Genomic DNA, 26720 nt, shown 5'->3' with positions numbered 1-26720 from the left:
CTGTCTTTAACGCACATAGTAAACTCTCTATTTTGAATATGAACATGTGATAAGAGAATAAAAAGTCATTTTCAGTTCATGCTATCCTCTAAGCAGAGCAGTCCTGATAACTGTGGTATCTTTTGTTTGTGAAGCACATATAGAATATTCATCTTTGGTATTAATGGCTTTTGACATACTTGCAGCAGTACTAAGCAGCGGGTGGGGGTGTGCAAATCTGGAGACAGAAGCTTGGAAGGACCTAAACTGTTCTGCAGAGGAAAGGGAGGGGGACTGAGAGACCAGAAGGGAAGGGGAGAGAAAGAGGGAACCCTAGGGCAGCAGGGCTGAGGAGAGAGGCCTGGGAGAGGGCAGACCTCGTGGGGAGTTTTCAAAGATGTGGTACAATTTCGCCTCTATAGCTAAATCACTAATTCTGTTGTTGCTGCTGTTCCTGTTTAGTCTCAGTTGTGTCCAGCTCTTTTGTGACCCCATGGACAGTAGCCCACCAGCCTCCTCGGTCCATGGAATTTTCCAGGCAAGAATACTGGAGTGGGTTGCCATTTCCTTCTCCAGGGAATCTTTCTTACCCAGGGTCACAACCCTGCTCTCCTGCACTGGTAGGTGGATTCTTTACCACTGAGCCACCAGGAAGGCCCAAATCATGAGTACATATTTTCAAAGTGACAGTGTGAGAGGCGCCATGATATTAACTAGTCAGGAGCAAATACCTGTCTGGGTCCTTGGCTTTCCAGGCCCAGTCACACTGGGGTTCTTCCTCCCCCAAACCATCCCTCCTGCCTGGTTCTGGGCCCAACAGGCAGATCTCCCTGGGGAGTAGGGAGGGGTTCATTAAAACTGAAGGAGGCTTCCCTCATGTTGAGATGGCCTTCCTCCATGAAAAATCTTTGTTCACGGTATGCTAGAGTTTAAACAGGACCACAAGGGCTAGTCGGTAAGCATCAGCAAGCAGGATATATAGATGTTCAAGGGCATTCTAAGGAGAAAAACGATGTATAAAAGAACAAAGGCATAAGGCAGAAAATGAGATGAGCATCAGGAACTGAGCGCTTCATAAATGCTATCAAGGTAACTACAGCAGCTAGAAAACTGCTGCTGAGTATTGTTGAGTTAATCCACACAAAGAGGAGACTTCCAAGTTATGAGTCGGGGAACACCTCATCATTGGCTGACTGATGATTTATGCCCACAAAGCGAGCTCAGCAAGAGCAGCGCACTGCACTGCCTGGAGAGCAGCGGGGACCCCCGCGCTCTGCAGCTGTAGGGCTGCCGCGTGTGCATCCGCCCAGAAGCAGTGCCAGAGGCTCCAACTCTACGGCCATGAAGGCACCGGAGGATGAACTTTCCATCAGTGATAAATAAATACCTCGGCCTCACGTGCTGTTTTTTTTCTTATGTGAAATAACAGATTCCCCAAAAGGATGAGCGACCCCAGGGGCAAGGCGACAAAACTCATCAACCTCTTATCCGCTCTTGCGGTGTGACAATCCACATACACTTCCCAGCGATTGTGGTATCTCGGTTAAGTATGTGGATGACAGAGTCCAGTCCAGTCTTCCCTGCCCTGGCCCAGTCAGGTGAAACCAAAGAGAGAGGCACAGGTGAAACCAAAGAGAGAGGCACAGGTGAGGGGTTTCTCTCACCCTGACATGCTTCCCACTTAGACGCTTCTGGACAGTCTCTCTCCACTCTCCAATGCTAGTGGAAGAAAAACTGACAGAATCCCAGACTCCCCACTTCCAGACATGTAAAGGTCAAGCCTCCCTGTATTGTACATAATGATATTTCCCACCCACATGCGTGAAAAGGATGGCTGTGAGAATTACTGGAAGGAGGAGGGAACCTTTCAAAGTTCATTGGGGCAAAAGGACTTGATTTAATGCCATTTTTGCAGGAACACTTAAGCTAAGAGAGCTTGTTTCATAAATAAGGAGTTAAGGAAAATGAAAACCAAAGGATGAATTCATCCAGCTATTGCTTTTCACCTCTGTTCCTTACTGATTTTAATATGGCTACCCTCTCAATAAATAAAGACTCCTAAAAGAACTGGACCAAGGCCCTAAATAAGACCTGCTTTTCAAACATTTTCTTTTAGAGCATTCTTTGACTGCTGGGTTCTTAGTGCCGAAGAACAGGTGTTACCTCTACAAGAGAGTCCATCTGTGGTAAAGCCGTTGGGCCTAGCTCCATTTTAACTTCACCATCTAAAGGAAAATTTTAGTTTGGAAGAACCACATATTTAGTATGTAAGATAAGGTATATGTTAGTCCCTCAGTAGTATCCGACTCTTTGCGACCCTATGGACTGTAGCCTGCCAGGCGCCTCTGTCCATGGGACTTACCAGGCAAGAATACTGGAGTAGCTTGCCATTTCCTTCTCCAAGGATCTTCCCAACCCAGGGATTGAATGGAGGTCTCCTGCATTGCAGGCAGATTCTTTGCCTGGATACTAAATGTACTAAATAGGTACTAAATACATTTAGTATATATTTCATTACAAATGTACTCCCTCTGACCCTCCAGGCACATGGAAACCTTTTTTCCAAGAGCTAAAAACATCACAAGGACATTCTGTTCACTCTCTGGTGTCTGCACTTCAGTTCCTTCATTATGAACTTGCTGGTGATTGATCCCTGGTGGGGGCTCACATTGGAAAATGACTAACAATTTCAATTTATTGTTTATTGTGCACCAAATGTCAGAGATCTCATCTGGTCTCTGCCAGTTCTGCAGGGCAGGGATTATCTGCATTCTACCGATGAGAGGACTGAGGTTCAGACTGGTTAAGCAGCTTGTTCAAGGTTATCAAGATTGCCAGTGGCTGCCTGGAACAGAAACTTAGGTCTGCCAGACCTGAATCCATACAAAACCATTCTAGGGATGATGTTATTGTTTCCATATCTTTACTGATGAAGTAGGTCAAATGAATTGTGCATTTACTTCTGATAACATGGTGATTACAGGATTTGTTTCCAGAAGTACATGTCTGACACTAACCCCAATGCAGTAAAATTTGTGGAGAGATTATAGTGATTTTAAACTTTGTAAAGACATGAAGAATTTCTGTGTAGCAACACAAGAGGGCACTCTAACCCTCTTTGATTTGAGAACACATCTTTTTTTTTTTTTTTTGCGGTTAACACACCTCTGAGCCTTGAATCCCAGTGTGGGTTCTGCTCTGATTACTTGTATGAACTTGCACTTTTAGATTCAGACTGCAGTTCAACTTCTCCCTTTGCAGAATTAGGAAGGTGAGTGAAATGAGCTTTAGGATCTCTGGACAGGGAGGCCTGGCATGCTGCAATTCATGGGGTTGCAAAGAGTCAGACACGACTGAGCGACTGAACTGAACTGTCTAAAGAATCGAAGGATACTAACTCATTAACAGTTAATTAAAGGAATTTATGACCCTATTTTAACAAGGATTGTTAAGCACTGCAAAGAAGTAAGATATGTTCCTTTCATGCTTGATATACTTAAACTGGGCTTCCCAGGTGGCCTTAGTGGTAAAGAACCTACCTGCCAACGCAGGAGACATAAGAGACTCCGGTTGGATCCCTGGGTTGGGAAGATCCCCTGAAGGAGGGCATGGCAACCCACTCCAGTGTTCTTGCCTGGAGAATCCCACGGACAGAAAAGCCTGCTGCAGAGTCTACAGAGTAAAGTGTCTTAGCACACACACTTAAACTGAAAATGAGCTTACTGATTTATCTATCTGCAAAAAGCAAATCATTCCCAAGCCTGGCAGTGGTATTTACTTTTGGCTCATCTGAGAATTGCTGGAGAAATTCTCTCCCCCTCACCAGCTCAGGTTGGCAGGGATAGATCTGCACTATGCAGCTGAATATGTTGGCCAGTAGTTTGCTTCTTGTCTAGCATTTAGGTGACTACTAAATTTAGCTGGTACTTCAAATCAACTGACATTTGATTGCTTTGTAGGACATTTCTATGGAATTTATTGTGGGGACTTTGAGAAAAACACCTTCCCCATTACCTAGCATGGGCTGAAATTTTTCACAGGGCAGGGTTATTTTAAGATTCATTGGACAAAATGCTGAATGGCTGAGATCCAGGGATGCTCCTCAGCTAGATCCTCTCAAAACAAGACGGTTTTTCTCTTTCTTGTAAATGACGGACTAAGTCAGGACCTCTGACAGGGGAAAAGCAAAAAGGGAGTGGGAAAATCCAACAAGAAGTGGTCTAAGTTACAAGAAACGATGGGTTTAAAGGAAACTTGTACACTGCACACGGCAGGGAAAGTGAAGCAAAATACGCCCACCCAGGGAGACAAGTGTTCTGACAAGCACACACCTGCTGAAGGCGTCTGTTGACCTTTCCGCCGAGAGGCAGAAAGATGTTTTCTTTGCTGGGGCTTGCTGGGTTATCACTACACGGTCCCCTTCAACCACTGGGCTGCTTTTGTTCTGAGTCCAGAAGAAGCTTCCTAGATGTGAGGTCTTGGAAAAAAACTAAAAGTGACTTGTTCAGCCAGAACAGGTGAGCAGGCAGTCCTTCAAACACAACTGTCCTCAGGGGCGCTCAGGCATTAGAGGTCTGGCGTGGAGACATGTGCCTCGGATGAAAAGAACACTGCCCTTTATTCCAGCCAGCCCAAAGAACTGAAGTTACAGCCCCATGTTAGGTCAATTTCCAACTCTACGGATGTCTTTTATTCTGATGCAATTAAATGAATTTGGCAAGACCAAGTTTTTACAATCCTAGGATTGTTATCAGAATTTCTCTTGCAATTTGCTTAACTTCTCTGTACCTCAATTTCTTTCGTTGTAAAAATGGAGATAATGATAGTACTTACACCACTGAGTTGTAAAGATTAACTGGGTTCATATAAATTGAGCAGAGCTTATCTGGTGCCTAGTAAGTGCTTTCTAAGTGTTATATAAGTAAGCTCTTCTGCCTATTACTACATTACTACTACTACTACTAATGCCTTGGGACACCTTGAGAAGACTCTGCCATGCAGCTATAGGTTCTGTCTTACTTTAGGCACGATTATTCACTTTGTCTGTGTGTCTTAGTTTCTCTTTAAATTAACTAGAAACATCTGCTTTTTAAATTCTTTTTTTTTTTTTTTGATATTTCAAGATTTCATGTCTCTCTCAGCTTTCAGTTGCTCCCTTTTCTCCTTTGAACCTTCCTTTGAACAAGAACATGGACACTGAGTATACAGAGATGACAAGACGCAGTTGTATAGAGTGAGGGGAACACAGGTCCCAATGACATATAACATGTTCTATTACAGAAGTGTGCCCAGAAGTAGTTCTCAAGCTGTGTCTTGCAGGATGAATTGTAATTAGCCAAGTGAAGTGGAGGGTCTTGGGAGGAAGAGTGAAATGGGTGAGGAAGACTGGAGACATGAAAAGAGCCAGCGTATTCTCTTTCAGGGTGTTATTTAGGCCCTATATTGTCATTGGCTCCCTAGTGCCTACAAGAAAAGGCATAAGGTGCCCAATATCACATTGAAAACCCCTCTCTGTCCGTCCAGTGCTTTCCCATGTCTTCCTCTGGTTGCTTCTACAGGTCATTGCATTCCTTCTCTGTCTCCTGGAGGTACACTTGCTTTCCTACCTCTAAGTTTATTCCTTTGGTTCCCTCTGTCTGGAACGCCCTCCTCCCTATTTCGGAATCCCCCCACCCCTCAGCGCAGCTCAGGTGCTGTGAGTTCAGCTGTCCTTTGACCCCTACCTGGAAATAACCTCTCCTTTCTCCTGGTCCCTAACACATGTTGCTTGTTTCATTACTGTGGTACTCACTCTACTTGTATTGGTTTTACTTGAATCTTAGCATCTCGCCTGTAAGATTATATACTGTACTTTGCTAATTTTTAAATTTCCTATAGTATCTAATATGATGCTATAGGATCAAAAAGGATTGTTAATGATAATAGCTATATATCCAAAATTTATGCTTGTTTTGTACTAGGCAATATTCTAAGCCCACTGCAAGAATCACCTTACTTAATTCTTAAACACATTTGTTGTGTGGTAAAGAATTTAACCTTGTCCAAAGAGAGGTCTGGTCTTTGTCTTAGGCCTCAGGGAGGCAATCTCTTAAACCCTTGGAATATTCTGCCTGATAAGAGTATCTCTGTCTACCTGAGAGCTTTGGGACAACATCAAAAAGTCTGAGGATGTGATTTATGACAGGGGTTTTGAGTCATGCAGGAACAGGCTTGACCTCTGTGGGGCAGGATGCTGAGATCAGGCATGTGGACCCTCAACAAAGACTCTGGACACCAAGGATTGGGTGAGCTTCCTCAGTTTGCAATGCTTTGTGTGTTTCATCACGTATCAATAGCAGGACAGCAGCTCTGTCCATGTCTCCAGAGGAGACGACAACTGGAAGCTCCACATTTGGGATTTCTTTGGACTCTTCATGTGGCTGATGGTAACTTGTGGCCTTTGGCTGTAGTCAATAGAAACTGAGTATAGTAGCTTTCGGGGAGCTCTGTCAGCCCTTCTAGCAAACTGCAAACCTAAGAGTGACCTTGAAGACCCCAAACTTGCAACTGGTGTCAGGGTGAGGGCGGACTTGTGCACTGTGCTTCCTCTTACTTTGCACTTGTGAAATAAGTACTATAATTATTTCCATCTTACAGATGAGAAAACTAAGCCACAGAGAGGTTAAACTTTGTATTTGAAGTCAAACTTTTTATCTGAGGTCACATAACTATTATCTAGGATTTGATCCCAGGGCCACTAAAACAGAAACCACCCTTGGAGCTACTTCTATATATTGCCTCTGATATGAATAAAAATTAAAGATAGATATAAGATAAAACTGTGAGGTTCTAAGTCAGAGAAAACAAGACCTGGAGCTGACTGTGGCTCAGATCATCAGCTCCTTATTGCAAAATTCAGGCTCAAGTTGAAGAAAGTAGGGAAAACCACTAGGCCATTCAGGCATGACCTAGATCAAATCTCTTATGATTATACAGTGGAAGTGACAAAAAGATTCAAGGGAGTAGATCTGGTAGGCAGAATGTCTGAAGAACTATGGACAGAGATTCGTAACATTGTACACGAGGTGATGACCAAAACCATCCCCCCACAAAAAAAATTCAAGAAGGCAAAGTGGTTGTCTGAGGAGGCTTTACAAATAGCTGAGGAAAGAAGAGAAGTGAAAGGCAAAGGAGAAAAGGAAAGATATACCCAAATAATGCAGAGTTCAAGAGAACAGCAAGGAGAGATAAGAAAGCCTTCATAAGTGACCAATGCAAAGAGATAGAAGAAAACAATAGGATGGGAAAGACTAGAGATCTCTTTAAGAAAATTGGAGATACCAAGGGAACATTTCATACAAAAATGGGCACAATAAAGGACAGAAATGGAATGGACCTAACAGAAGCAGAAGGTAATAAGAAAAGGTGGCAAGAATACACAGAAGAACTATACAAAAATCCCTTAATGGCCCAGTTAACCACAATGATGTGGTCACTCACTTAGAGCCAGACATCCTGGATGTCAAGTGGGCTTTAGGAAGCATTAATATGAACAGAGCTAGGGGAGGTGATGGAATTCCAGCCGACTTATTTCAAATCTTAAAAGATGATGCTGCACTCATTATGCCAGCAAATCTGGAAAACTCAGCAGTGGCCACAGGGATGGAAAAGGTCAGTTTTCATTCCAACCCCAAAGAAGGGCAATGCTAAACAGTGTTCAAATTACTGTACAAATGCACTCATCACATGCCAGCAAGATTATGCTCAAAATCCTTCAAGCTAGGTTTCAGCAGTATGTGAACCAAGAACTTTCAGATGTGCAAGCTGGATTTAGAAAAGGCAGAGGAGGCAGAGATCAAATGGCCAACATATGTTGGAACATAGAAAAAGCAAGGGAATTCCAAAAAACCACATCTACTTCTGCTTCATTGACTATGCTAAGGCCTTTGACTGTGTGGATCACAACAAACTGTGGAAAATTCTTAAAGAGATGGGAATATCAGACCAGCTTACCTTACCAGGAACAACAGACTGGTTCCAAATTGGGAAAGGAGTATGTCAAGGCTTATATTGTCTCCCTGCTTATATGCAGAGTACTCCTTTATCTTATATGCAGAGTACTTCATGAGAAATGCTGGGCTGGATGAATCACAAGCTGGAATCAAGATTGCCGGGAGAAATAGCAACCTCAGATATGCAGATGATACCACTTTAATGGCAGAAAGTGAAAAGCCTCTTGATGAAGGTGAAAGAGAGTGACAGAGCTGGCTTAAAACTCAACATTCAGGAAACTAATATCATGGTACCAAGTCCTATCACTTCATGGCAAATAGATAGGGAAAATGTGTAAATAGTGCCATATTTCATTTTCTTGTGCTCTAAAACCAATGTGGACAATACTGCAGCCAAGAAATTAAAAGGCGCTTGCTCCTTGGAAGAATAGCTATGACAAACTTAGACAATGTATGAAAAAGCAGAGACATCACTTTGCTGACAAAGCTGTATATAGTCAAAGCCATGATTTTTCCAGTAGTCATGTATGGATGTGAGATACACACATCTTTGGGCCATGAAGATAGCCCAAAGAATTGATGCTTTCGAACTGTGGTGCTGGAGAAGACTTTTGAGAGTCCCTTGGGCTTGCAAGGAGATCAAATCAGTCAATCCTAAAGAAAATCAACACTAAATACTCATTGAAAGGACTGATGCTGAAGCTGAAGCTCCAATACTTTGGCCACTTGATGCGAAGAGCTGACTCACTGGGAAAGACCTTGATGCTGGGAAAAATTGAGGGCAAGAGGAGAAGGGGGCAAAAGAGGATGAAATGGTTGGATGGCATCACTGACTCAATGGACATGAGTTTGAGCAAACTCAGGGAGATAGTGATGGACAGAAAAGCCTGGTTTGCTGCAGCTCATAGGGTCACAGAGTCCAACATGACTTAGCAACTGAACGACAACAAGATAAAAAATATTAAGAACAGACATAAAAATGAACATGTCTTTAAATGCTAAAGATGTTTATGGCAGCTTTTGTAGGAAAGCATCTTGTATTACGACTCACTTATTTAATGTTTATGAATATGGCAATAATTTTGATCTGAACAGACTGCAATTGTGCATATTAAAATAGGTCTGTGGCCTGAGCTAAGAATATACTTATTTGCTAAAGTATGTAGAGAATTGATCCTAATGGTTATTAAGTACAGCAAAATATCTGTTAAAAAAAAACAAACACCTTGGAATCCTTGGGAAAAATCTCATTGTCCCTTGCTACTGCTGCTGCTAAGTCGCTTCAGTTGTGTCCGACTCTATGTGACCCCACAGACGGCAGCCCACCAGGCTTCCCCGTCCCCGGGATTCTCCAGGCAAGAACACTGGAGTGGGTTGCCATTTCCTTCTCCAAAGCATGAAAGTGAAGTCGCTCAGTCGTGTCCGACTTTCACGACCCCATGGACTGTAGCCTACCAGGCTCCTCCGTCCATGGGAGTTTCCAGGCAAGAGTACTGGAGTGGGGTGCCATTGCCTTTCCACTTTAATTACTTGTATGTGATTCAGGTCACAATCTTTCGTCTGTGAGCTTGCGTGACTTAACCATGAAGATTTAACTGCTTTTTGCCCTGTGCTGCTTGGGACACTGGTGGTAATTATCTCCACGTCTGTCACTAACAACTGACTGTGAGATTTTGAGGATGGGGATCATATCTAATTCATGCCCATATCTCCATACTTAGTAAGTTTCTGGCATATAGTAGGTATCGAATACATGTACACAGAATAAGTACAAGTATGCCTGTTTGAGTGAATAGCTCTTTGCTGCTGCTACTGCTAAGTTGCTTCAGTCGTGTCAGACTCTGTGCGACCCCATAGATGGCAGCCCACCAGGCTCCCCTGTCCCTGGGATTCTCCAGGCAAGAACACTGACGTGGGTTGCCATTTCCTTCTCCAAAGCATGAAAGTGAAAAGTGAAAGTGAAGTCGCTCAGTTGTGTCCGACTTTCACGACCCCATGGATTGCAGCCTACCAGCCTGCTCAGACCATGGGATTTTCCAGGCAAGAGTACTGGAGTGGGGTGCCATTGCCTTCTCCAAGGCTTGCTGAAGGTAGATGAGCCTAGATCTCCTCATCCTTTCCCAAACTTCTCTTTAGTCCATGCACCTTCCCTCCCCCAGCACCTGAATGTCTCCAGCTCCATTTATCTCTATTTGTCCTTCTAGCTGTTATCTGGGTCAATGAAGAGGAATGTGTTAGAAAACACAGAGGACAGAAATAAACCAGAAAGAATGATGAAAGTAACAGATAGAATAAAATACAGTATTGCACAATTTAAAAGAAAAAGTCCCAGAGAGTTGATTTCCTGCAACTTAAGCTCATGTAAATTATCTTTTAATAACATCTCCTTGAGGCTTACTATCCTATGCACCTAAATTAGGTCTTTGGAGGGGAAAAAATCCACATTTATAGAGAACTTGACTCCATTCTGATAAGGGCGGAAAGCCTGAGGCATCTTTAGGATGTACAAAATAGAGCCAGCACGGATCTGAGGTTCATGATCAGGGGCCTGCTTAGCAGTTTCCCAAACCAATGAATAATATCTTTAAAGCTTGCCAACCCAATGGGATAAACTTGATCCATCATACTTGATCATCTTCCATGGGGCATGTGGGAGAGTATTAAAAATAACCATTATACTTTCAGCAAAACTTAAGAGGGCCATGTAGCCAATTTTATTTTTAATCAGTTGCCTATTTAATTCATATTTATTTACAGTGCAAAAAAGCAACTGTGTTTTGAAGCAAGGCAGAACATATGAGAGCAGAGGATGTAGAGCAACATATTTTCCATGTTCTGAGAAGCCAAAGGACATGCCATTTTCTGAGAACAGACCTCAGTCTGGGAATCCAGAGAGCTGCTCCTGGTCTAGCCCAAGTGGCTTGATAAGCTAGAGAAAACTGAAATCAATCAGGGGTTCTCATGGTGCTTTCAGACCTGGAATGTTGTCAAGTGAAATATTTATATATAACAACAAATGCAAGTAAAGCTTCTCTAGTTCAAAGGCCTGTCCAGACAGTCCCACTTCTGGCCTGGAGATGTCCTTGTGGGGCTCCAGGGGGAACCAAGCCTCCTAAGAACTCTGCAGGGGATCAAGAGAATTCATTGCTTGAGACAGTCTCCAAATATCCTATGATTTATGCAAGTCAAAGTGTTTTTCAATTCCACGTATGGGAAGCATTTCATATAGATGGGTATCTATCTTTCTTTGAAAGACTTTCTCTTCCTTAAATGTCCATTAGACAAATAATATCCAAATAAGATACTGTAGAGGTAATTCATTAATAAGAAATTCTTCCTCTGTCTTGCTAATTACAACTCTGATCTGTCTCTGAACAGATGGCATAATTTTTGGTGAAATAACACCTCACAGGGGGCATTTGGTCATCCTCTGATGAGGCTTCTCAGTTCTGGAATAATCATACTTTAACAACTTTTCAACACAAAAGAAAGAACAATATGAAGGTTTAGGGAGAACAGGAAAATGTTCAGAGTAGGAGAAAAATTAGATTAAATACTCAACTGCAAAATTCTCCTGCTTTTACTAAGCCTCCTGGTGTAACCCTAGATGTCAATGCGTAAAATAAACGGTATTTGATAATGTGGTAATGTAACTATTAATAAAAAGTTTCCATTTCACAGTTGGTTTGTGGCGTGGTACACATAGCTAACCTCCCCTTCCCCACTGCAAGCTGACAACATGGTAGGGGAAAGAGTGAAACAAGAAATGACAGAATTCTTACAGAATAAGCAGACAGTAAACAAGTTTGGGAGGGTTGGGAGGGTCACTTATCTATGACTAGAAGTTCAGGATAGCTTTCTTGCAAGAAGTAAAATTTTAGTTGAAATCTAAATATGTATACACACACATATATATATAAAAATATAATGAAGACACTAATTTCAAACTCAAATCATCTTACATTGAATATAATAGCAGATGTGAGTGAACGTAGGAGGTTGGGCAAATTGTAAGATTTAGCTCTGGAAATCATTTCCACTGGATGACATCTATTTCTTCTCCCAATTCTGAAATATTTTATGGATACTTCAAACCCAGCATGTTCAAACTAAACATATCTGTTTCCCTCCATCACTCCTAAAACCCTAAAACTCGTGTATCCCTATTTCTGGGAATACCATCTCCCTACTCCCAGTTCCCCCAAACAGGTGTAGGTTCTCTTTGACCCTCCAATGACTCGCCAAGACCTGCTGACACTTCCTTCTATATATCTCCCATATCCATCCTTTCTCTTCTATCCACATGTCACTGTCTTCCTCAGGTCAATATCATCTCCCACTTGGATGAGCTCATCAACGATCTAAGTGGTCCCCTTGATTCCTGTACTTCCCAACTCAAATACCTTCTGTGGACTGCAGCCAGAGTGATCCTTCCAAAACGCAAAGCTTCTCTGACATTCATCTGCTTAACACTCTTTCTGTGCCTTTTAAGGTAGAGCGAAATCACTTTAAGGGTTTCCCTGGTGGTTGAGACGATGAAGAATCTGCCTGCAATGCAGGAGAACCAGGTTCAATCCTTGGGTTGGAAAGATCCCCTAGAGAAGGGAATGACTATCCACTCCAGTATTCTTGTCTGGAGAATTCCATGGACAGAGGAGCCTGGTAGGCTGCAATCCATGGGGTCGCTAAGAGTCAGACACGACTGAGCGACTTCACTTTCACTTTTCTCTTTCAGGCATTGGAGAAGGAAATGGCAACCCACTCCAGTATTCTTGCCTGGAGAATCTCAGGGACAGCGGAGCACGGTGAGCTGCTGACTATGGGGTCGCACAGAGTCGGACACGACTGAAGCGACTTAGCAGCAGCAGCAGCAGCAGCAGCAGCAGCAGCAGCAGCAACAGCAGCAGCAGCAGCAAATCACTTTAAGGGTCTCCCTGGTGGTTTAGACGGTGAAGAATCTGCCTGCAATGCAGAAGACCCTGGTTCAATCCCTGGGTTGGAAAGATCCCCTAGAGAAGGGAATGGCTACTCACTCCAGTATTCTTGTTTGGAGAATTCCATGGACAGAGGAGGCTGGTGGGCTACAGTCCATAGAATTCCACGGTCAGAGGAGGCTGGTGGGCTACAATCCTTGGGGTCGAAAAGCTGGACATGACTGAGTGACTATGCACTCAAATCACCTTAACATGGCTTCCAAGACCTCTGGGTATCTGTCATTTTCCTCCTGGCCCCCTCCTCTTTGCCTACAGTAAACTACAGCAAACTATCCGGGTTTGTTAAATGGGTCATTTTCTTTCTTCAAGGTCTTCATCCATATTGTTTCATCTCCTAGGATACTCCTAGCCTTATTCCTCTTATCCTGGGGGCTGGTTCTGATGTGTTCTTCAGATTACAATGTATTCATCACTTCCTGCTGGGGGTGTCCCTGTCTCCCTGTTAAGATATCCCTGCTGTATGCTTCTATCAACAGCAATCTTAACCTCCCTCATCATCGTACATGGCGCATTGTATTATAATCGTTTGATTAAATGCCAATTTCTCCAACTAGATTGTAAGCTCTCTGAAGGCAGGAGCCATGTCTGTATTGATCATCACTGAATCACCAGTGCCCAGGAGAGAACCTGGCATATGGAAGATAATCAACACATATGTATTAAGCAGACTGAAAGAGATAATGAATTTCTCATATTACCCCTCAGCAGCCCTAATAATGAATGGGTCATTTTGTTTCTCTTCACCCTATGCAGTTATTTTAGGGTTTCTAATCCATTCCTGATCAAGTCTTTAACTAGCTGCTTTCTTGCCTTTGGGATAATGTTTAACGTTTCATCTTGGCATGACACATAAGGCTCATTAGCCTACTTTCCCGGCCTTATCTCCATTACTTTAAGTGAAATTGATGCTTGGGTTTCCTCATGGAAACTTTATCTCCCAGTCCTTGGTACCCCTGCACTGCGTCACTCTTCTCTCTACCTGTAACTCATTGCTCTTTATGCTCCTTATATCAACCCAAGGGTGATCTCCTCTTGGAAGTCCAATCTACCAAGCTTTCCTCCTCCTACCAATAATGGAATAGGTGTTGGTTTTCTGAGTGGTTTTGTGCCCTGTGTATTTTTATCTATAATGGTTCAAACTTTGGCTTTCTACTTTTATGATCAGAACTTCATTGAGAGCAGACAGAATAATCTTATTTATCTCTCTATCACCTAATTTTACACAGTACCTGCCACAAAAGGGCCACTTGATAAATATCCTTTGAATACTTTCCTTTTAAATAAATAACTTTTAAAAAATACAGGTAATGAGAAGCAAAAGGAGCAAACAAGCACCAGTAATATTTTTTAGCTAAGCTGACATGATGTGCTCATATTATTCCTATGAGGGTCTATGCAGCTACCTCCTGCCAGAGGAATCTCTTAAACTCGAACCAGGGAGGAAGAAGAGAGGGAGGGGAGAAGGGAGAGAGAGAATAGGGAGGCAGAAATGGATGGCTGGACGCTGCCTTCACCTTTATCTGTTCAGCATGTGTTTTTTTGCCTGGCTTTAATACTTAAGCATGTTGCTTTCAGTATATAAGCCTTCAGTCTGCCAGAGTCTAGGATGCCCCGTTCTCACCATCACTGCAGACACGTCCAAGCTCCAAGACATTTGCGTTATGAGGTACAACTGCTTCCTATTTTTTTTCCTTTACTTAGATTTTGTTAGGTCTGTACAGAGGAAAAAAAAATACTGATAGAATATTCTCTGAGAAGACATAATGCCCTCCAGCCAATAGTTCTAGAGTAATTGGAAATCATTTTTCAAAACCCTGTTATTCTCTTAGAAAATATCAACTGCTTAGTAGCCAAGGAACCCAAAAAAGACTGCTGATGTCTCATAGATAACACGAGGTAGACGTCCCCTGAGAGTGGTATAGGTCTCTGTGGCCAACCCACGTGACCTGGGAGCTACCCAGAGATCTACTAATGCCATCCTCCCAGGGACTGTTTGAGCCTCACTGGCATTCAGCAACCTAACTCCCACATTTCTGTAGATGTGAGAAGGTGGAAGAACTCCTACTCACCACGTGTGTGTAAATATTCAGACAGATTTAGTCACAGGTCTCCTCCACCTAAATTTGGTTCTTGACGTGTGTTCAAATTCTTTTCACACACACAAATACACCCACCTATTACAATTTCTATAAATACTCCCTCCTCTGCAGGCCTGGTATGAAACTCTAATTAGGGTTAGTCAGCATTTACAAAGTGGTTTGTGCTTTTCTCAAAGGCAAAGTTACAGGAGCTAAAGCGCTTCACGACCATTCCCTCTAGTGTGCACATACCTAAAAGCTCTTAGAGGTCAGGGAGAGCTGTGGAGCCAGCCTGTCACGTGGAGCAGAGATCAGGTCAGAGCACGTGTCAGAAACCAAATCCCCAGCCTCAGAAGCTTGTCTGAAACAGCAGCATGCAGGTGACAGCAGCAGGCTCACAGGATCTGAAATGTCCGTGGGCATGTCTCGCAGGATTTTTAGAAAGGGGAAGCGACAGCAGGCTCTAGAACTGGGGCTCCTGAGGGTGAGACTAAGGGCGTGGCTCAGTGTGTGCACTGCGTGTGGGTTGGTGACGGGTAGTTTGTGCACATTTGCATGTGTGGATGATGCTTATGTTTGCAGGGATCAGGAAGCCTTCCACTGTGTTATAACACATGTGTTATAACATATGTGTTATAACATGTAAAGAGATTTGTTTAAAGGAAAGCATTTTGCAATATTCCTACTCTTTACCTGGTGATAAAATGACTGGGTTAGGAGTGTAAATTCTGGGGCCATGAGGACAGCAGAAGCACATTTAGCAACATGTTCCTGTCACAGAGAGTCAAGTTTTCCCAAAGGCTTTGGATGGCTGGAGACGACAAAGTTTGGGATAGGGGGATAAAGTAGCTGAAGAGGATTTCTGGCTCTCTTGATCAGTTCCCCACAGATAGCATTTAAGACTCCTTTGGTACTCACAATCTGGGCTACCCACCAGGTAGCCTTCCCTTAACTCCAAGTCCCCTTGAAGGGATGACCATTCAAGTTACCCTGATCTGGTCAGAGAACATGGAGCCACATGGCTTAATTGGAAGGTTAACTTAACTAGACTGAAAATTACCTGAAGGAATAGACTGCATTTTACAACTCTTTTTTGCTGTCCATTCCCAACACAGGCTTTCAATAAATGACTACCATGACTAATTTTTTTTAAAAGATGCATTATTTTGTGACAGATGATGTTCTTAGCACGCTCTATGAATTTATTTAAATTCTCAAACTAACCAAATGAGGGAGTGCCACTATTATCTCCGTTTTGAAGAGATAATAATGAGCATTGAGACATGGAGAGGTTAAGTAACTTGCTCAAGGTCACAGAGTCATGAGGGGGCAGAGCTGGGATTCAAATCCAGACCGTGTGGCTTTAGCATTCATACTCCAAACCAACCCATGGTTCTACTTCTTACAGATATGCGTGATTCCTGAATTTCTTGTGGCTTTTGTGTGACTGGGGCAGGGAAAGGATCTCAGGAAGTGATGAATCTTCTTAGAAGAGAAACTTATTAATACAAACACTAAATCATAGCCTCTTTTTATTTCTCACCATGACCACCCTGAAGAAAAAATGAAACACAACAGCAACAAAAACGTACTCCCACTTAAGATATGATTTTGGTTGTGTGTGATTTTTTTTTTTTTCTTGATTGGGTCGGCCCTGGTAGATTAGGCTTGGTCCTTGGTTTTCCACAGCCTCAGATTCCATACCCTCTGTAGGCGAATGAGTCTCTTCTAGGGCCAGCTCACGGTTTGTGATATCCCCAGAGTGGCGCCAACATACCCTTCCGGTTCCGCAGTGGATCTTGCGCCATTTTGGGTCCCCGTTCCGGTGAGATACACCAGACCTGATCCAACTTCCAGACGCAGGACTGGAGTAATGATTCCCTCTGTCCTGCTCTCACTTCCCTGCACACATGTGGGAAGTGAGTGTGGGGCCACAGAAGAGCTATAGAAACCGTCAAGTAGCCAAAGGCAGGACTGCATAGGAAAAGGACAGAGTTCTAGAAGGATGAAAGAGGAGAGGAGGGCATAGCATCCGCCAGGTGAGGGCAGAGAACACTCTGGGAATTGAGAGCAGTGAGGTCCACATGAGGGCTGGTGCTGGAAAGGGAGAGGCTGGGACACAGGCCAGGTCAGTGGAAGGAAGGGGAAGAGTGAACAAGAAAGGAGAGCAGGCTGAAGCTGTAGCCACACTGGAAACACGAGACGCTCACATCTGACCAGGGCAGAGGGAGACAGAAAGGATGCGGGGTGAAAGAGCTGCTCCCAGGCCAGAGGTGACGCCAGAGACCTGCTTCTGATCCGGCTGACCGTCTGACTCTGACTCAGAATTTCCATGGCCAGTGGGGCTCAGTGATAAGCTTTATCTCGAGCTACAGTAATATTGTGCAAAGATAACAAGAAACCGATTGGAAAATATTCAGAGTGTTGCATACGGCATTCACAGAAGGTGAACCTAACCTATCTATCTGGTTTAACTCTGATCACAGGTGAACATGATGGGGACTGCCAGCCACTTCTCCAGCATTCTTACTGTCCTGTTCCATGCACTGAACGACTGACTCAACAGTTACCGGTGATGGAGCTGCTATCCTGTGCTAGGACTTAGGATTGTAAAGGGAAATAAGCCATATTCTCCGTGTACAAGTTGTACCCAGATGATGTGGAGGAAGATGGATGGAGAAGTGTAATGATAAAGATGTTAACAAAGCCTTCCTAAGGGGCAGCAAAGGCAGTCCTCCAGCCATTTCCCAAATATACCTCCATTCCTAAGCTTAACAGCTTTATTTCAAATGGAAAGCTCCCTTCCCTACCCTGACCCCCCAGGCCATATTGAAATTCTGACCATTCTTCAAATTCCAGGTCAAATGTCATTTTTTTCAAGAAAGTAGTTCCTATTCTTAAAAGCTGAAGTTAATCTCTTCATTCCATGTGCTCAGTCATGTCCAATTCTTTGGGACTCTATGGATTATAGCCCACCAGTGTCCTCTGTCCATGGGATTCTCCAGGCAAGAACATTGGAGTGGGCTCCCATTCCCTTCTCCAGGATATCTTACTGACCCAGGGATTGAACCCTGGTCTCCCACACTGCAGATAGACTCTTTATCGTCTGAGCCACCAGGGAAGACCTAGTTGCTACTCTTAAAAGCTGAAATTAATCCTTCCATTCTATGTGCATCTGTAACACTATTTACATCTTTGTTTTAATATTTAACCCAATTAATTTTTTAAAATTGTGTATGGTGAATACATGTGTGTGTTTGTGTGTGTGTGTATGTGTAAATATCTCTAAGTTGTAAGCATGTTTGACAGTAGGATTGATGCCTGATTCTCCCACAGGCCTGAGCATGAGGTTTCTTTAAATGTACTCAGAGTACGTACAATTTGAACTACTCTACAGTACAGAATGGGAAAGACTAGAGATCTCTTCAAGAAAATTAGAGATACCAAGGGAACATTTCTTGCAAAGATGGGCTCTATAAAGGACGGAAATGGTATGGACCTAACAGAAGCAGAAGATATTAAGAAGAGGCGGCAAGAATACACAGAACAACTGTACAAAAAAGATCTTCACGACCCGGATAATCACGATGGTGTGATCACTCATCTAGAGCCAGACATCTTGGAATGTGAAGTCAAGTGGGCCTTAGAAAGCATCACTACAAACAAAGCTAGTGGAGGTGATGGAATTCCAGTTGAGCTATTTCAAATCCTGAAAGATGATGCTGTGAAAGTGCTGCACTCAATATGCCAACAAGTTTAGAAAACTCAGCAGTGGCCACAGGACTGGAAAAGGTCAGTTTTCATTCCAATCCCAAAGAAAGGCAATGCCAAAGAATGCTCAAACTACCGCACAATTGCACTCATCTCACACGCTAGTAAAGTAATGCTCAAAATTCTCCAAGCCAGGCTTCAGCAACACGTGAACCGTGATCTCCCTGATGTTCAAGCTGGTTTTAGAAAAGCCAGAGGAACCAGAGATCAAATTGCCAACATCCGCTGGATCATGGAAAAGGCAAGAGAGTTCAGGAAAAAATCTATTTCTGCTTTATTGACTATGCCAAAGCGTTTGACTCTGTGGATCACAATAAACTGTGGAAAATTCTGAAAGAGATGGGAATATCAGACCACCTGACCTGCCTCTTGAGAAATCTGTATGCAGGTCAGGAAGCAACAGTTAGAACTGGACATGGAACAACACACTGGTTCCAAATAGGAAAAGGAGTACGTCAAGGCTGTATATTGTCATCCTGCTTATTTAACTTATATGCAGAGTACATCATGAAAAATGCTGGACTGGAAGAAACACAAGCTGGAATCCAGATTGCCAGGAGAAATCTCAATAACCTCAGATATACAGATGACACCACCCTTATGGCAGAAAGTGAAGAGGAACTAGAAAGCCTCTTGATGAAAGTAAAAGAGGAGAGTGAAAAAGTTGGATTAAAGCTCAACATTCAGAAAACGAAGATCATGGCATTCGGTCCCATCACTTCATGGGAAATAGATGGGGAAACAGTGGAAACAGTGTCAGATTTTATTTTTTTGGACTCCAAAATCACTGCAGATGGTGATTGCAGACATGAAATTAAAAGACCCTTACTCCTTGGAAGAAAAGTTATGACCAACCTAGATAGTCTATTCAAAAGCAGAGACATTACTTTGCCGACTAAGGTCCGTCTAGTCAAGGCTGTGGTTTTTCCAGTGGTCATGTATGGACGTGAGAGTTGGACTGTAAAGAAGGCTGAGCGCCAAAGAATTGATGCTTTTGAACTGTGGTGTTGGAGAAGACTCTTGAGAGTCCCTTGGGCTGCAAGGAGATCCAACCAGTCCATTCTGAAGGAGATCAGGCCTGGGATTTCTTTGGAGGGAATGATGCTAAACCTGAAACTCCAGTACTTTGGCCACCTCATATGAAGAGTTGACTCATTGGAAAAGACTTTGATGCTGGAAGGGATTGGGGGCAGGAGGAGAAGGGGACGACAGAGGATGAGATGGCTGGATGGCAGCACTGACTCGATGGACGCGAGTCTGAGTGAACTCCGGGAGTTGGTGATGGACAGGGAGGCCTGGCGCGCTGTGATTCATGGGGTCTCAAAGAGTCGGACACGACTGAGCGACTGAACTGAACTGAACTGAACTGACAGTCTGTTTTAGGATGCTAAAGTGAGAAGACTTTGCTTCATTCTAGCAATTGTGAGTCCTTGTCTGCACATGCCAAAAATCATTTCTTGTTCTGAAAAGGCATAAAAAAGTAATAACCTTCACAAAAATGACCTAGTCATTTTTCTATGTTTGTAGGTGAACAGGCAAAAAAAGAAACAAAAAATCTTCAAACTAATCAAATAATTTTTTTGGAAAGGACTCTACCCTGGTGGCTCAGAAGATATAGAACCTGCCTGCAAGGCAGGAGACTCAGGTTCGATCCATCGGTCAGGAAGATCCCCTGGAGAAGGGAATGGCTACCCATTCCAGCATTCTTACCTGGAGAATTCCATGGACAAAGGAGCCTGGCAGGGTACAGTCCAAGGGATTGCAAAGAGTTGGACATGACTGAAGGGTTTTTGCTTTCACTTTTCTAAATTTCATTTAATCCAGTGTCTTAATTACAAATGAGGAAACTAAGACCTAAGAAATTCAGATACTTCTATAGTACCAAACAGCCAGAATCAACAATATCAAATTTCCAGACCCTTATATTCAATGCTCTTTCCAATAGATCAAATAGATTATTTTTAAAAAGAGAGAAAACATGTTTTTTTTTTTTTAAAAAAAAGAAATAGCACTAAAATATATAGAGAAGAATGCATTGGAAACCACATATATTATAGAGAAGAATTTTCCTATCCGTCCATTATCCACAGAAAAAAATCATGCTTTCACTAACATGAACAAAATTGTTTGTAGAGTTTAAAGCTTTAATTAAAAAATCTGACTTTTCTAGACTTTTCACCCTTAAGGTCTCAAATTATTCTTCTGCAGTTGGCAGGGAGAACTGTTCTGAGGTTCTCCAAGATAGGTCAATATGTCTGGGTGAAACTGGTCATTAACAGGTGCTCTTAACAGTTGTGGGCACGAAATAACACATCAAGGCTTTGCTGAGAGGTGCACGTTCACGCTTGTTCTCTCCCATCACGACTTAGGCAAATGCAATAGATGCACTCAAATCTGACATAGTGAACTGCATCCCAGTTCCTCTATTAAGGTCAGAACCCCTGCCTTTCCCCTGCCCTTTCCCATGTCACTGCTGCCCCACTCCCACCCTGACAGAGCTGACCCATAGTACACCCTGGGCTAGCACACACAAGCACATGTGCACATACAGAATAGGTCTAAGCGCTACATTTGAATTTAAAACTTACTGGATCCCAGTTTCAAATGGGGATATTTTACTGGCTTCTGTTTCTGGACAGGGATACACATGGGGCTTCCCAGGTGGCTCTGTGGAATCTGCCTGCTGATGCAGGAGACATGGATTCAATTCCTGGGTTGGGAAGATCCCCTGGAGAAGGAAATGGCAACCCACTCCAGAATTCTTGCTTGGAAAATCCCATGGATGGAGGAGCCTGGCAGGCTATAGTCCATGGGGTTGCAAAGAGTCAGACATGGCTTAGTGGCTAAACATCAACACACACATACATTAGTATGTAATCTAGAAAGCATACTAAAAAGCAGAGACATCACTTTACCAAAAAAAGTCTGTCTAGTCAAAGCTATGGTTTTTCTAGTAGTCATGTATGGTTGTGAGTTGGACTGTAAAGAAAGCTGAGCACCGAAGAATTGATGCTTTTGAACTGTGGTGTTGGAGAAGACTCCTGAAAGTCCCTTGGACTGCAAGGAGATCCAACCTGTCAATCCTAAAGGAAATCAGTCCTGAATATTCATTGGAAAGACAGACGTTGAAGCTGAAACTCCAGTACTTTGGCCACCTGATGCGAAGAACTGACTCACTGGAAAAGACCCTGATGCTGGGAAAGATTGAAGGCGGGAGGAGAAGGGGATGACAGAAGATGAGATGGTTGGATGGCATCACCGACTTGATGGACATGAGTTTGAGTAAACTCCAGGAGCTGGTGATGGACAGGGAGGCCTCGCGTGCTGAAGTTTATGGGGTTGCAAAGAGTCGGACATGACTGAGTGACTGAACTTATATATATATATATTTATATATACGTATATATAAATATATATATATATATAAAATAGATAATAGATATATAATATGTATACATATCTATGTATATGTCTAGCTAGACAGTGATATATAATTGGTCAGATAAAAAAATCACCCACTTTTAAAAATTCTTTCATTTGTTCCAGAGGACAGTCGGAAAACTAGTTTTCAGTTACAGATCTCTCCCCCTTCCCCTCCTCTAGCTGCTCTGAACTTCCCAGGGCCTCCTTAGGGGCACAGGGAGAGAGCATGGGTACTGGAGCCAGCTACATAGGAGCTTAAATATTACTTCTGCTGTTTGTTACTTGTGTGATCTTGAGAAAATTACTTAATCTCTCTGGACAGTAATTCTCTTATTTCTAAAATGAGGTTACTACCCATCTTGGAGGTGTAAGTGTTTGAGGTAATTATGCCAGAGAGTGCCATGTGCGTGTGCTCAGTGACTAATAACTATTAGGATGAAGGTGATGATGAGCGGAAAAGGAAAAGAGGAGCAAGGAGGAAGATGGTGGCCTCCACTTCCCGAGTGGCTGTCTATATTCCAGAATCTCTCAGCAGGTCCTGGCAGAACTTGACTGCTAGTCCTTAGCTGGGGAATATGAAGCTCAAGGTAGAGAAAGGAGCACTAGCGTCGAGGAAGGGGTGCAGGGGCTGGGGGAGGAGGGGGAAAGGGTTCACAAATGGCTAGCATTTAATATGCGATTTTCCTCTTCTGAGCTTTATATCTTTGCATACACTCATGTCCCATCCGCTGCTGGGAAAAGGGCATTCACAGCAATGAGTTCAGTATCTTTTGAGCAGTCAAGGACACTTTTTTTTTTTTTTTGCTTAGAAGGACAAGACTTCACAAAGCAGTGGCTGAACAAATTTCTGTGCCCCCTCAGTGGATAACCACAGAATTTCCAGTTACAGGAGCAGGCCCCACTATTTGCTAACTCTGGCAATTCTAGTAACTGGGAGAAACCCTAGAGATTACAGGACAAATGTCCAGCTCCTTTTTGGAGTCATGGGGTCAGAGTACACAGCCACACCATGGGCAGAGCTGCTGCTGTGGTCTGAACTGTCCAAAGTACAGCAGGAAGGAGGAAGTCTGAGCCTACCCGGACATGCCCCGAACGACAGGGTCATTTTGTGCCTGCCTAGGATGCCATTCTGTTTGCAAACACATTCTATTTGCCGTACCACCTGACAAAACAATTCCATCAAAAAGCCTAAAGACAAATGACTCACGTTAAAAGAGGCCTGTGCATCATTTTGGCAATGACTCCGCAGGCGTCAATTAAACAAGGAAAAGACCTGTTCTGAAGCACCACCGTCTATCTCCCAGAGAGCCGTAGTCAATGGCTGATAGAACACAAGTGGTCATAACTATAAAGAGATTTAGCAACCGTCTCCTTGCTCAAAAGCAACAAGAGCCTATGAAGACGATGAACCTGGAAGACCTCCAAAAGAAGAGGCGACTCAGGGAAGGCTGCACCTGGAGCTGGCACAACTCTTCCTCATGCATAGAAAGCAAAGACCTGGGGTTGCATGAGGTCATCCTGTCTGCCACCAAAAGGCAGACTGCTCCCAGGGATGTCTGGGAGTTTGCCTGGTAGTCTAGGGATGAAGGCAATTGTTATGCCTCCAGGTGAGAGAAAGGATTGGCAGTGGTCCATTCCCCTGCTCCTGGCAGTGCTTTCCAAGTATCAGAATCTAGACCTTGCCCAGCACACAATACCAGGATCACTGTAGTCAACCTCCTTCCCTGGAAACCCAGCTTTAATCAGCTTTTGGATGGAAGGAAAAGGACAAATCTAATGAGAGTGTTGTCACAGTACAAACCCCCCAGGAGGGAGAGCGGCTGGTGCAGAAGTGGGTTTCAAGCCTTCAGTTCTAGATCAGCCAGGCAGACACCTGTGTATATATAGACAAAGCTTCAAACACCACTTCTTCATCACACCTAATGACTGGCTGTGACAAACACCTGTGTTCTCTGTTCTGGCTTTTCCAACAACAATAATATGTGTTTGGATACTCAGTCCTAGTTCTGAACCTCTTCTTAAATGCTAATCTGTTTGTTTCTCCACTATGCAAGGTCAGATAAATGAGAAAGAAAACACTTTACAGTGTTAATTTTGATCCAGATCTAAAATTGTTCATGACTTCTTATTCATTGTCTTGATCTCTCTTTTTATTTTGAGTGATACCAAAAAACCACATCTTTCACATACCCTGGCCCCAACACTAAGAAGGTAATGTTCTTAGAATGAGTCTATTCAAGAACAAAACAAAAAGACCCAAGCAAACAAACCAAAAATGGGGCTTCCATTCTCAAGTCCCTTTTTGCCAATGAGGCAGTGTACTTAAATCTCTTTACAGCAGCTGCTTCAATGTTAAGCTTTTAGTTGGAAATAAAAAGAGGTTTAGTTAAGGTCAGTGACAATTATTTTCTCAGCACAATAGAAAGGCAGCCCAACCCATTAACCACACTAAAACGGCAGAAGCAAACAGAGTGGGTACAAGTAGGAATAAAAGAATACCTGGAATTGCCAGATTGGAAAGGGGGACGTTGTGGAGGTGAGAAGGGAGTGAGGCCATCCAGTCGGCATTGCAGACCTCCAGTGTCTTTGTCCCGCTGGGGTTGGGGGAGCAGATGGTCCCCATTCTGAGTTTCCTTCTTACCTTCCTAAACGCTAGCATCCCTTTCTGTCAGTCAGCTGTCCGAGCTCAGCCCAGTGCCACTCATTCAGCGATCATCATCGCCCAGGTTCTCCAGCATTTCAGGGCCAGCTGTGTCACGCCAGTCTTGCCCAAAGGCCTTCGTGCCCCAGGAAGACGCGGGGCAAGGACGAGATTCCCTAGCCCCCAGTCCCCGCAGCACCCGCAGTCCCCACCCTCACCGACCCAGCCGCTGTTCCCTTAATCTGCTCAGACCCAGCTTCGTTAAACTTCTTACGTCCCCCCTCTGGACCGGGGGAACGTAGGCCCCTCGAAATAAATCTGACAGAAACTGAACGTCCTACGAGCAGCCACGCCTGGAGCCACTCACACGACAGGTGCCCACGCGACACACAGACACGCCGGTGTGTCTATACACTCGTGAGCGCCCGGACGCACCATCCTCAGCTTGATTTACGCTTTTATGAGTGCCACTGGGCTGGCACATAAGCTGGACCTGCCTGATCTCCCTTCTCGGGCTCCTCCGCACTGTTCCCCCTGCCCTGTGGCTTCCAGAAGGCGCTCAGAAGTGTAACCGGCGGGCCCCGGACTCTGGCGGCCCCGCCCGGCACTGCCGGGCAGATTTGCCCGGCAAGGCGGCTTGTGATTGGCCGCTGGCAGAGGGCGCTCCGATTGGCCCGCGCCCTCACGGGCTGCCCCTCCGAGCGGCGCCCGCCCCTCTGCTGCCCTCCCCGACCCCCACCTTCTGTTACTCCCGCCTTCCTGCGCTTATAGCCGCCGCAGAGACTGCGGGCAGGGGAACGTGCACGCTTGGACGAGTCAGGGCTTGGCTAGGACAGGTCTTTCCTCTGGCCTTTCACACAGTCAGCACAGAGGTTAAACGCAACCACGCGTTGCCCTCCTTCTTTCCCTTACACACACACACACACACACACACACACACACACACACACACACGCACAATGACAATTACACAGGGAATATATAACATTTCCAATAAACCACACAGGCAGCAGAAATATGAGAGATAAAGAGGCTAAGAGCACTATATCACATCTGAATGACAGTATCAAGGATGGTTTGTATTTGAACCATTACCTAATTAAGATTCAGGTACACACTACTTGGAGAAGGCAATGGCACCCCACTCCAGTACTCTTGCCTGGAAAATCCCATGGACGGAGGAGCCTGGTGGGCTGCAGTCCATGGGGTCGCACAGAGTCGGACACGACTGAAGCGACTTAGCAGCAACACACTACTTATTCCCATTTTGCAGAAATGGAAATTATACTTTACATTTGCATTGCCTGTTGTTTGGAACCTTCTTCCAAATTCTTTGTCCCATTTGCTCTTCACAGTATCCCTAAAAGTCAGGCAGGGTTGGTGGTAGGTTGGTGATAAGACCCCCCTTTTCATATTCGAAATGAAAAGTTCGGGAGCCTTCTGGGAACAGTTCATGTGGCGGCCCTATTTGGAAATCCCATTTTGGAATAAGACCCTTGAGCCCAGAGGCTTGTGGGCATAGAAACCCATTTTTGTGCTTTTTTCAATATTCCGTACACTCTCAAATGGTCCTTTTCCACGGTGTAAACTATAGGGCCTCTGTAATGATGAGAACTTTGTACATCGAACACCCTGGCAGATAGGCAAATGGAGAAAAACAACCAGACCTTGATGGTGGGACCCTGGAGGGTGTCAGGCCAGGCAGCTCCCCAGTGACTCTGGAGGGCTTACGGGAAAAGGAAACAGCAACTTCTGCCAAAAGCAGACAGTAGGCTCCTGTACAAACAGACCTCTGGGTGAGCTGACACTTAATCACCGAGTGGCCCCACCTCTTCATCTCCAA

The 26720-nt window shown here is 44.0% G+C and overlaps 1 protein-coding gene across 1 annotated transcript in view; it reads right to left on the bottom strand.

Moving 5' to 3' along the window:
- PLCXD2 (phosphatidylinositol specific phospholipase C X domain containing 2) overlaps window positions 1-25467 on the bottom strand; it is a 58253-nt gene extending 32786 nt beyond the window's left edge. Inside the window, exon 1 of the mRNA XM_004002907.6 lies at window positions 24736-25467. Coding sequence (XP_004002956.1) covers window positions 24736-24895 — 160 coding nt within the window. The 5' untranslated portion in view covers window positions 24896-25467. The remainder of the gene's footprint in view (window positions 1-24735) is intronic.
- Window positions 25468-26720: the final 1253 nt, after the last annotated feature.

Source organism: Ovis aries, chromosome 1, assembly GCF_016772045.2.
Source record: "Ovis aries strain OAR_USU_Benz2616 breed Rambouillet chromosome 1, ARS-UI_Ramb_v3.0, whole genome shotgun sequence".
Taxonomy (NCBI): domain Eukaryota; kingdom Metazoa; phylum Chordata; class Mammalia; order Artiodactyla; family Bovidae; genus Ovis; species Ovis aries.
The sequence above is the reverse complement of the archived record's forward strand: the minus strand, read 5'-3'. Positions and strand labels throughout refer to the sequence as shown.